A 12,617-nucleotide genomic window follows, 5' to 3' on the forward strand; every position below is an offset into this window, starting at 1 on the left:
TTAATCAACTCTTTCCATTTAAAAACTTCGTTGAAACTGAAGCATTTCTTCCACCAAATGGAGAAAAATCCTTTATAACATCCACCCTTCTAAGGTGTTTTACATAATTCATGTCGGTTCCCTTTTTAGTCGATTTCAATCTCGACTTTCTTTTCAACATTTTCAACTTTCTAACATTTATCTTTAATAGCAACATCAGAACATATTCAGAATCATCATATATTAGTAAAGAATAAATTTACTTCCAATAAGCATCATCACAATATATATACAACTATCAGTAACTTTTGACATCCTAGTGGCATGTATACACTTTTTAATTCAAAACAACCTCGGTTTAGTCCTAGAATCGGCTAAACCTGTAGCTCTGATACCAATAAATGTAACACCCGTAACCCGTATATATATACCTATACAGATTACGGATGTCACCCGTATTTTCTAAAACCATTTTACGATTCGAAAGCAATTTAAGATTTATTTTCTTAAAATAGTAAATGATATTATAAAATTATCATATCATAAAAATTACGTTTCGTTGTAACCAATTTAATTCAAAATATTTTTATTTATGAATAGTGAATAGTACCCGAACAGTGAACAGTGGGGGAATCGATTCCCTGTAGTAGGGGAATCGGTACCCCTTTTACAATCTGGAAAATTTTGCTTAAAACCGTGATTATTGTTCATGCTACAGTAACTTCCGAAAATTTACATATAAATTCATAAAAATTAACCTTTCATCACTATAAAAATTTCCAAAATTGATTCAACAAATAAAGTGAACATTTTCAAATTACATGCCACTATCTAAAATCAAATTTCACAATAGGATGTCTTACTGATATTGAAATATACCTCTCGATGCTTGATGTCGTTCTGAACTCTCTATTCTTATTCTTTGCTTTTTACCTATGCGTGAAAATCATCACACGCTAAGTATAAACTTAGTGAGGCAATTTAAAACATTTAACAGTGCAATACAATTCATGCATGATTTTCAATATCAAATATCAAATTTCTATAAAATCATTTTACTAACATATCCAATATTTTACCATGATCAAAATAATATAAAATCTCTTACCATCTATCCCATAAGCTCGTAAGCTTATTTTACCAAAATACTTATCATTATTCCGTAAGTTCATAAGCTTATTTGCATGGTTACCATTTATTAACCAATAAAACATAATCCATAGCCAATAAACCTTAGACAATAGCCCAATATAACACCCTGAGGACCCTGGGTATACGAGTAAAATACCTGCACCATAGTGCTAAACCTGCACTAAGCTTACGCCATAGTGCTAATCCGGACAATACACATAAGGTCGTGCCCACCACCTACACTAAGCTTACGCTATAGTGCTAATCCAGACATAAACCTGCACTTAGTGTCCTTACACACTATAGTGCTAATATAAACCTGCAGCTGCTATACTCTATGGCATGCCAACTATACCCTGTCCCTCAATGACTTACTTTGGGCATATAGTCTATTTTATTCGATCCATCCATGGCAAAGTATATCATCAATATTTAACATTGGGCAGTTCATACCCGAAAACATTCATGGTAAAATATCACATTTTTCATGATCAATGCATTTTGATTTCATACTCTGACATATCAATGTCAATTTATAAAAATGATATAAAATCATGCCGATATAATCAAGGTCGACTTATCGCAAGTCTTCCTTATGATGTATAAAACATCCATGTATAATTTCATGCATGTATTGCACTCACCTTGACACTTTATATCTTTCAAAATATTTGTGCCTCACTATTGTCCACAATATAGCCTTTTTATACTTGCCTTGCTTCAATTGCAAATCAATCATGATCTGTATAAATAACAAATTTATAATAATACATATGTTAGTATTGTACTAACATAACCATATCCCAAAATAATTCCATAGCATAATTCAAACACATTTCCACCAAATAATTCAGTACTTATTAATTCCTTTAACATTGGAATCCACTTTTCCAGTTTACTCAAAATGGTCCTTCACCATTTTATAACTTAGATTATTAATACCAAAAATTACAGTATTGAAATTATTTCACATCTAACACTCATTTTCAATTCCCGAACAACAATTTCCAGCATAGTACATCAATTATACAACTCTTACACAACAACCCATTAATTTTCCAGAATTCAGACAACTCGCACTACCCTTAAAGAATCATTATTCTGTATTTATATAGAAACTGGAATTCAATTTCGTTTCTTCCGTTAAAAACTAGACTCGAATACGAATCTATCCATATAAATAACTCCTTATAATTCATTCTGTACAATTTATGGTGAATTTTCAAAGTTCACCAACAGAATCCGTTTTGTACAGAATTCTGTTGTCCGACTTTTCTGACCTTTCCTCAGTGAAAAATTCATATATATTTGTATACAACTTGAAATTGATCCCTGTTTATTTTAAATAAAACTAGATCCATATATGAACACAATATATAAAAATATAACCTCCAAATTATTTTTATATATTTTCTGGTGAATTTTCGAACCTACGGTAATTCCCAAAATCTACACTGTTTTTCTTTAACCTAATCCTTATGATCTTCATCAATTCATACAACCTCAAAATCATCAATAATCATCATCAATTTCAAAAACCATTGTATAAACCCAAATTTCCAGATTTGGGGATATTTGAATCAAGCAAGATTATCATGCAATATTGGTACCAAATGATAGCGTTTTTCGCAAATAACCATTTTCTGTTTTCATCATACTCATAATCCTAAAGAAATTGCTTGAAAATGAAATTAAAGCTTGCTCTTACCTTGGAAGAATCTCACGTCTGTTTTGGAGAAGAAGAGAACAAATTTGGATGAAATTTAGGAAACATTTCATCTTAATTTAGATTATATCTAACTTTAAATGAATATAAAATTCATTTAATTGGAATAAGTCTAAATCACCCTTAATGAATCTTCTTATTTACCAAAAACCCAAGCCATCTGATTATTATCATATATAAAAGTCAAACATGAATTATTTTGACTTTAATTTTCCGAAATTCACCTTGAATTTTTCAAATCTTGCATTTTAGTCACTAAATTCCACTATTTCGGTTAAATCTGAAAATTTGCACATTTCCAGACCAAATTTTTCTGATCCAAAATATTAAAATAATATTTACAACCATTTTATAACATCCTTCAAACTTTTGTAAAATTCCAATTCGATCCGAATTTCCGATTCCTTATCGGCTTTAGCCCTTTCTAATTTTTCTTTACTAAAATTCCAAATCCAAAAATGTAATTTCTATAAAACCCCCAAGATTAAACCATCTAGTTATGGAATAAAATTCTTTTTAGGAAATTATCACTTAATTCCCTAAACTTTTCCCAAGTTTTATACTTTGACCATCAAACTTTCAAAATTTTCATTTTGGTCATTGTCTAAATTTTTGGGGTATTACAGTCGTAGAGACCTTTACACTTGGCTTGTTCACCTCTTCGAGTCTCATAACATTCGGGAAGAATGTATCCCTTCTCTTCAAGCCATAATAGATATGAAATTTAAATATCTTCCTACCCTTCAATCATGGAAATTTGATAAACTTTTCGAACTTGAACCAGTTGTTTATCATCAACTCATTTGCATTTTCTATTCCAATGCGGTTTGTGTCTAAAACGAGTCTCAAACAACCACTGTAGGTATTCGGTCTTATCTCCTAGGCCAATACACTCATATTGACTCAGACTCAATCGCTAACGCATTTGGTCTAGATAATAGCTGCTTAGATAATGAGCAAGAAATAATGCCTACTCCTGATCCAGAGCTTGAAGATCTTCTCCGGGATGTCGATGATCCCGTGAACCTAGCCGAGGACGAGCTAGCCCATCAAGAGAGTTAGATGCCTCCATATTTCTGATCGTTCATGGAGACATTTGATATGAGGTTTGCATCCCTTGAGTCACAGCACGCTGAATAACATCTAGAGCAACAACGAGCAACTCAAGCTCGTTTTGATGAACTCAACACTAGGGTTGATGCACTTACATGAGATGCGACTAATATATGGGCACATCTATCTCATCCTGATCCTCCGATGGATGATTGCCTCAACTTGCTAGTTTTCTTGTGTTGAATTTGAACTTGAATATTGTTAAAACATTTTGAATGATTTGGATGGTTGTGTGAATATTTGTTTTGAATGTTTATTATTTGGTTTGTTTGAATGGTTTAAATGATTATTAGCTTCTAAAAATTAAATTAAATTATTATGTTCAAAATTGCATCATTTACATTTTAGATCAATATTGACCAATTCCCAATTTACATATTGTTTATGAATATTGATTATGGACTAATGTCTAACATTTCTCTTAATTATGATCTTAGCAGCTATTTCTATATAAATCAATTGACTATTTTCCTTGAAAAATTGTTTAAACATTTTAATAGAGACTTTTTGATTTAACAATAAAGGGGAGAATAATATAGAAAGGGGGAGTGGGAGTAATTTTTCAAAATTGATTTCAAAAAGAGAATGTTTTGTTATATCAAAAAGGGGGAGATTAAACATTTTTATGTTTCGATATAACAAATAAAGTGTTAATGAATCTTAAGATTTTATATTCAATTTCAAATCACATATTCGATTCAATTAATCGAATATCACAAATAATACTCTAAGTTTTCAAATGACAATTTTACTCTTTACTTTAATGAAAAATTGTGTTTCAATCTTAAAATATTTTTGAAATAAATTTTACAATGTATTTCAAACCAAAATCGAGTCAAAAATGAATTTTAAATAGGGAGGTACCAATACACTCTTCAGATGTACTGATACCCCTCAAAATTTGAATGCAAAAAGGGTACAGATACTCCATAGGGTAGCGATACATAGGTACTGATACCTAGCCAAAGGTATCGATCCCCCTTATGTTAATTTTGGCTCCGAGAAAAACAGAATGCCATATGGGTACCGATACCCCTGAGAGGTACCGATACACTAGGTCAAATAACGGTCAAAATATTTGAATTTTATACAGGATGTATGATACCTCTTGAAGGTGTATCGATACCCATACGCTCCCAACAGATTTTTAAGTGGTATTCACACCAAAACGGTTCTATTTATTTCACCAATGATCTCCAACGTTCAGAATTGATCCAAGGTGTATTTAAACAAGTTCTGAAGTCTATGATCATCAAGAATTGAGATATAATCAAGAGAGAAAGCATCAAACATCAAGTTTGAGAAATTCAAGTCAGTTTTCATTCAATATTCATTTTGCTTTCAAGAACACTTTGCGCTCAATTGTATTTATTCTTGAGTGTTCTTTCTTTGTTTTAGAATTGTGCAAACATCTTGCCTTGTGAGGTTTTTCAGTAAGTTTGTGAAATTTGTAAGTTTTCTCTTTGAGAAAGAGTGTTCTCAAGAATTTGGGGTATAATTCACGAGGGAGTTGTAAGGTTACTCTTTTTCCTCAAAAGAAAGACAAATTAGTGAATTTGTGGAAAATCCTTAGTGTGGATAGTTAAGGTAGTGGACGTAGACTTTGGTTGAGAAAGTCGAACCACTCTAAATCGTTGTGCAAATCTTTTCAATTTTCTGTCAAAGCTTCCACCAAATTTTTAATTGTCAATTCACCCCCTCTTGGCTATTTTGTTAATCGATTAACCCAACAAGATTCTTCAACATGTTGGTGATAGCCGGTAATTGTGCTAAAATTGAATCTTTAGTATCCAACTCAAATTCCTCTTGAGTTTTTCTCATTTTTCCTAGCGTAGAAGAAGTAAATTGATAGTCATTATTTTCTATCTTATCAAGGATATCAATTTCCTCTTTAGGTGCCTTGTTCAGCGAAGTGCCATTTGAGGAGGAATCTAACATTATCCTCATTGGAGCATTTACACCATTATAAAGATCATAAATTATGTCCATCATGAAATCCATGGTTCATTCACTTGTGAAGCAGTCCCTTGTATCTATCCCAACATTCAAACATTGAATCTTCATCAGCTTGACGGATGGAAGCAATGTTATTTCTCATTTGGGTGAATTATACCGCATGAAAAAGCTTTTGCATAGGTTTGACCAAGATTCCATAGAGCCAGATGGTACTCCACTAAGCCATTCCCTTTCTCGATTTCTTGAAGAATAAGAAAATAACTTGAGCTTTAACACATCCTCATGCACTCCTTGTTGTCTAAAGAAATTGCACACCTATAAAAAAGAATGAATATGATTCCTTGCATCTTCATGAGGCGCACCAACAAATTTTCCAATGGAGTTCAACATGTTAAACATCATCGGTTTGAGCTCGAAGTGGGTTGTCTGAATCTCGGGGGCGACAATCCCAGGGTTCAGACCATCCAAGATGGGAGCTAAGTGATCTCTAATAGCATGTGGATGAGCTACAACTCCATCATTACGAATTGCTACAACATTTGGATCTGCAAGATTCTCCACTTGATCTCAGACTCCATACATGGTTCTTTGAGCACATCTTCTTCAACCAAAAAATAGTTCAATCTTAGGCTCAAAAGGTAATAATGGTTCTTCTTCGGGTCATGCAATAGCACAAAACATAAAAAAGTAAACAAAAAAACAAGTAAATATATATAAAAAGAAATAAAATAGTGCTAAAACTAAACTTAAAATCACCAATTACCAATCGCAGACAATGATGCCAAAAACTTGTTACGTGTGTGAATATACTATATAATGATATGTAAACTGTGCAAGTATACACGTTGAACAAGTAATAAAATGATGCGTGAGATTGTCTCCATAAGGAATGGATGGAAAATAATTTAAAAATATGCACTCAAACTATAAACAAATAATGTATATATGGTACAAACAAGGTGAGATTAATGTTGTTACAAAATAAGAATAGTGTGAATTGTTACAATAAAAGGTTAAGTAAATGAATGTTATAGAAAAATTGTGTTGAGAACTGGGTGTACAAGATAAGACAGCGATACGACCTAACACATTTGAAACTCTTAAGAATGATAAAAGGTTGTGTCTACCTTGGAATCCTATATCTTGTCATGAATGAATGTTTAACATCTTCCAACTAATACAATACTCGACAGAGTTTTCTAAGTTGTTTATATTCTATCTCTAGTAAGAAACTAATAGTGAAAATGTTAATACAACACCGCTCAATGTGAAACCTAGCATGATACTATCTATGAAGCCCTACTTTTTTTTGTCAATGAAACCATATCCTTATATATAAAGCGAGTTAGGGTTTTTCTTCCCTGCTCAACCCATTGTCTACATAGATCTAAGCTTAATTCTCTGGATTATTAAGCATGAAACATAGATAAAAGGTATCTCTCGAAAGCTCTTACAAATCTAAGCTATAAAATAGTGCAAAAAGCATGTATATAAACTAGAAATGCTTCAACATTTATTAAAATAAAACATAATTATACAAGATAAACCCAAACCAAGGTAAGTTAGTTCATGTTTAGGAAATAAACATCCAGTAAAAGCATTTGAATAACAACCCCAAGAAAACAAAAAATAACTCAAGAGAAAACTAAAGAGGAAGAAAAATCCTGAGATGTCTTGGACTACCGTGAATCACCTCAAGCTCTATTGCTTCTTTCCAAGGTAGCAAGGTTTATCTGTTAGAGCTTCAACAATGGAGTTCATCAGGATGAAGGAAGAAACAAGGAAAAGTGGTCGTCTTCCACTTTTCTCTTTCTTTTCTCACATATTCCATTCTCCTTTAATGTGGGAGTCCTTAGCTTTATATAGTAGGGGCTCCTAGGATTTTTTTTCCTTAATTCTTTTTGTTTCATAAGAAAGAGATTCCTTTTATGTGTAGGCACAACTAAAGAATGGGTCATTAGTGGGTAGTAAAATATCTTCATCTTTTGTCTTATAATGCGCCAAGAAATGCCTTCCAAAATGTTGTAGCAAACTTTGATCCCCCAATAGTTCTCATTAAATAACCTGCACATCACCATACCACAAGAATCCATTTCTCTCAAAGCAACACCAATTTCATAAATAAATAAAATAAAACACCACCATATGCAACTAAATGGGTTATATGCAACTATATGCAACTAAATGGGCTTTAAAACAACCAATAACCCAAGTAAAAAAGCATGAAATGTACCCTTTTTATGAGGTTAACAAAAGTCTTCAACCATGTTAGAAAATATGGCCATCATACAATGTTGAAACGTTGTTAGAGCATTTGTAGAGACCAAAAGTCATCTTTATAAATGACAATGTACAATAAGGGGAAGTAAATGTAGCTCTTGATCTTTAGGTGCAATTTTTGTATCACCCATAACCCGTATAATTATACCTACACAGATTATAGATGTCACGTTAATTTCTAAAAACCATTTTCCACTTCAAAAGTGATTTAAAATTTTTTTTCCTAAAAAGGTAAATGATATTATAAAAATTATCATATCATATGAATTATGTTTCATTATAATTAATTTAATGTAAAATATTTCATTTTTTATGAATAGTGAACAGTGTAATGATGCATTGCTACAGTGACGTGAACAGTGCACCGATGCATAAAACATCGAATTAACATTGTGTATCGATGCACTGCTATAATAACTGCTACAGTAATTTCCGAAAATACATATAAAACTCATAGAAATTTACCTTTCATCACTATAAAATTTACCATTTTGTTTCCAAATTTATTCAATAAAACAAATTGAATATTATTAATTACATGCCACTATCTAAGTCAAATTCCATCATATGACGTCTTACTGATATTGAAATATACTCCTCGATGCTTGATGTCACTTTGATTTCTTTACTCCACTACTGGCTTTTTACCTACGCGTGAAAATCATTACACGCTGAGTATAAATTTAGTGAGACAATTAAAACAATAAACAGTGCAATACAATTCATGCATTTCAATGTCAAAATCAAAATGCCATAAAATCATGTTATCAATATATCCAATATTTTACCATGATCAAAATACTATAAGATTCACTACAAGAAAATATACTTTTAATGACACACGAACGATGACACACGGTAATTTATGACTTGCAAAATAGGTGTGTCATAAAAAATGTCATGTTTCATAAAATATGAATGATTTATGACTTACAATAATGTGTCATATTTAGTAGTCATAATCCAAAAAAATTGTAAAAACACGGAGTAAACGTTTAATTGTGTGTCATCTGTAAAAGTCGCATTTTAATTCCCCCCCCCCCCATTATTTTCATCATTTCCCGCTTCCTTTTGTTGCTCTAGAAAATTAAGCATTCAAACGACAGAAACTAGATGGAGAAAGATCTAGACAGGTGCTTTTATGCTCTTCTCCTCAGCATGTTTTAGCTTCTGTGATTTGTAACTTTTATCTGAAGTTTTGTCTCTTTGTTGCTTCCCTTTGTACCTTAGCTTCTGTGATTTGTAATCTTCTGGCACCATTCGTTTCAATGGCAGAAATGATCAGACTTCACCATATATTCAGGTCAACACATTTTCTCTCCTGAATTTTCTATTAGTTTCATGCTTTACTTCTTCAAGTTATAATATGTTCTATCTGGAATTTTTTAGACAGAGCTCTTGCTCTATTTTTCTGAAGTTGCTAAAGGATGCACAAAGGATCTATGTTTTGATGCATTTGTTCCTTGTGATTCTTGTGGTAAGTAGAGTAAAAAGATTGCTTGAATTATGACACATTCAATAATCTTACAAGCACAAATATAGTAAATTATATGAGTTAATTCCCTTCTACTTCTTAATTTATGTTTGTCCAAAATTGTTTTGTATTCTTGCTGCTAATATTTTTTAGCACTATGTTAAATGTATTTCTCTAATCTTTCCATTTTTGTGAAGGATTTCTTCCTCTGGTTTTTATATATGTAGTTTTCTCATGCCTTGTTTATTTCTTAATGAAAATGGGTGTGGCTATCTACCAAATGCCAAAGTTAAAGTTTGTCCAATTTGCAGAGGCAAAGGGACTGTGAGTTTATAAATCCTCTCAAACGGGTTCACTTTTTAAAGAGAATACATGTTACCTTTTATTTATTATACTTTACTGACTCTTTAACTCTTAACAAGGTTACAATTCCTCCTTTTACATTAACATGCAACACTTGTAACGGATTGGGATGAATAATCAAGGTCTGGTTTCTTTTTCAACAAAACCACAATTTTCTTTTACTTGTATATCATATTAACAATTAACATGGTTTTACATATATGATTCAGGAATAATGTATATCATGCCAAGGATCCGGGGTTGTTGAAGGTGTTAAGGAAGTTAAAGTTACAATACTTGCAGGTAGATATTAGCTGCTTTTCTTTGATAAAAAACTTTTTCAAGTTCAGAAGATTTGAGGCGTAGCTTTGATTCTTAGCTGTTCATATAAAGAAAGGGTTTCACATGAATTCCTCATATGGTTTATCATATAGCCTTGAGATCAAATTCATAGCTCTTTTTTCTCTCTCCCCTCCTATGGTTGGTTTTTTAGATCTTAGAGTGTTATTTCTCTCTTTTTTTCAATTTTTTTACTTTCCCGTTTCCTTTTCCTAATTTTTTATTGCAATTCTTCGTTAGTAATACAGTTTTAGGTAATTTACCCATCTTCATGAAAGTATTACTTTTAGTTTCTGCATTTTGCATGGATGCATGAAATATCAAACTAGTTCTAGGATGTAACCTTTGTCTGCATAGGTGGCTACTTGACTGTCACAAAGAATATGTAGCTTAAGATTGCAACATTAATTTTATTGACTCCTTTGTATTTTTCTATAAAATGATTAGGTGTGGATTCTGAAGATACAATACGTATACCAGAAGCTGGTAATATTAAGCGACAGGGAAATCAACCTGGTAACTTGTTTATTAGGATAAAGATGAAGTTCCTTCTATTGCCTTGTATCTTTAAGAAATGCATTACTAAAAGTAGGTTATGTGCAACTGTAGATTCATTTCTGGTTATGAAAATTTATGCTTATCAGTTTTGTTGCTCTACTTTTTCTTTGAGCTGGGATACATAATACCTTTTCATGAAACTAGAATATGATCAGTTTTGACACTTGATTTGAGGTTGCCAAATTGGGTAGCAGAGAGGTAAATAACTAATTACTATTTGATGGTCGAGTTATATATCATCCTTGCTTCTGAACTTTGCTTTTATAATCTAGGTTACAGATGATCCTATATTTGCTAGAGATGGTGCAGATGTTTATGTCAATTCTAATATTAGCCTTACTCAGGTAAGAATCTGGGCTATGCAAAATAATTACTGTACTTGACTATGTTCCATATAGTTGGACCAGATCTAATATTTCACCTACATTCAAAATATTTGATGCTGGATTCTTATTTTCTCTTCACTTCTATTTGTTCTTTGTTTCATGATGCCATTTGTCTCACCCTGGTCATTTCTTTGGCTTTTACTGTATATTATCCTTTTCAGTGGAGATATCTTCGTTGATTTCTGAGTGTCCAAGCCTGCTTCCTTTTGAATATAGCTTTTCGTTGCCAAATAATCTGATAGATTAGCTAACAGAATCCAAATATTTCTATCTGTAATGAATGTTTGGATCTCTTACAGGCAATTCTTGGTGGTGAAGCTAAGGTGCCTACATTGTCAGGGAAGGTTCAAGTGAAAGTAATTCTCTTGGTTTTATGCAACTCTTTTATTTATTTATGCATTGCACTTTGGTGAGAGTTACTGAAAGGAAAAAAAGAAAAGAACAAAGAAAAAATGTGTAAATCTTTCTTTATTAGAGGAGGTTGTCTAGTTATGCAAATGTAAGTACTAAGTCTTTGAATGTCATTGGACATGAGCCTCAGCCTTGTCAAGAGTTGGGCCTGTTAATGTGTAAAACCTGACATGAATTTGTCATTTGATATAAGATAATATGACCATTTCTTTTTGTTCCACCATATAGAGATTCCTTTTTCATTTATTAACTTTTAACAATCTACATGTATCATTGTATTCGGCAAAAACCATTTTGTGCTTTGAAATTATGGTGTTCACATATACCAAAAGGATGCCAACATGGAGAACTTCTTGTTCTAAGAGGTAAAGGTATGTCTAATCAGTAATCATTCCCCTACTGTACCACCTCTCTCTATTTCTTTATGTTGCTTGAACATATTTTATTGTGCCATTTCTGCTACAAATGGGCTTTCTTTGTGAGTTCCTGCAGGATTGCCAAAGTATGGTTTTCTACTATATCATGGAGATCAGTATGTCCGCTTCCGCGTTAATCTGCCAACGTAAGCTTCCTTTAGCTTTTTCCTACTTATGTTATTGGTTGGGTGTTTCTAAATTTATTACTGATGATGTTAAGATTATAGGTATGTTCAGGATAGCATTGTACCAAATTAGTCTATATGTTGTAACTTATCAAGTTATCATGTTAGGAACTAGGATGACTTATGTCTCTGAAAGGTTTTCGTTGGCTCTTAAATTGAAGTATGGCTACTGCGTGTTATTTCTGCAGATCGGAGATTTTGGATTATCAAAGAATGCATATGTAAAATTGGTCATTTTGAAGATGTTTACTGCTTTGGGCATTTACTCAGAAAGTTTTGAGAAGCCTTTCCTGGAGTGCATATCCGAGTTTTATGCAACTG

At 32.2% G+C, this 12,617-nt stretch overlaps 1 protein-coding gene across 1 annotated transcript; it reads left to right on the forward strand.

Annotated features, from left to right (window-relative positions):
- Positions 1 to 9,298: 9,298 nt before the first annotated feature.
- Positions 9,299 to 12,315, forward strand: LOC120135676 (chaperone protein dnaJ 1, mitochondrial-like). The gene is made up of 10 exons (XM_039151909.1): positions 9,299 to 9,318; positions 9,461 to 9,488; positions 9,575 to 9,662; positions 9,887 to 9,983; positions 10,232 to 10,304; positions 10,788 to 10,856; positions 11,171 to 11,242; positions 11,584 to 11,640; positions 12,018 to 12,066; positions 12,188 to 12,315. Exons 1-10 carry the CDS (start codon positions 9,299 to 9,301, stop codon positions 12,259 to 12,261), a joined length of 627 nt encoding a protein of 208 aa, XP_039007840.1. The 3' UTR covers positions 12,262 to 12,315.
- Positions 12,316 to 12,617: the final 302 nt, after the last annotated feature.

This window comes from Hibiscus syriacus, unplaced genomic scaffold (assembly GCF_006381635.1).
Source record: "Hibiscus syriacus cultivar Baekdansim isolate YM2019G1 unplaced genomic scaffold, ASM638163v2 tig00110610_pilon, whole genome shotgun sequence".
Classification (NCBI taxonomy): domain Eukaryota; kingdom Viridiplantae; phylum Streptophyta; class Magnoliopsida; order Malvales; family Malvaceae; genus Hibiscus; species Hibiscus syriacus.

Coding starts and splice junctions, on each gene's coding strand:
- LOC120135676 (XM_039151909.1), top strand. CDS start 9,299: ATGGAGAAAGATCTAGACAG. Junction 11,243..11,583: donor CTAATATTAGCCTTACTCAG/GTAAGAATCTGG, acceptor GATCTCTTACAG/GCAATTCTTGGTGGTGAAGC. Junction 12,067..12,187: donor TCTTGTTCTAAGAGGTAAAG/GTATGTCTAATC, acceptor GAGTTCCTGCAG/GATTGCCAAAGTATGGTTTT.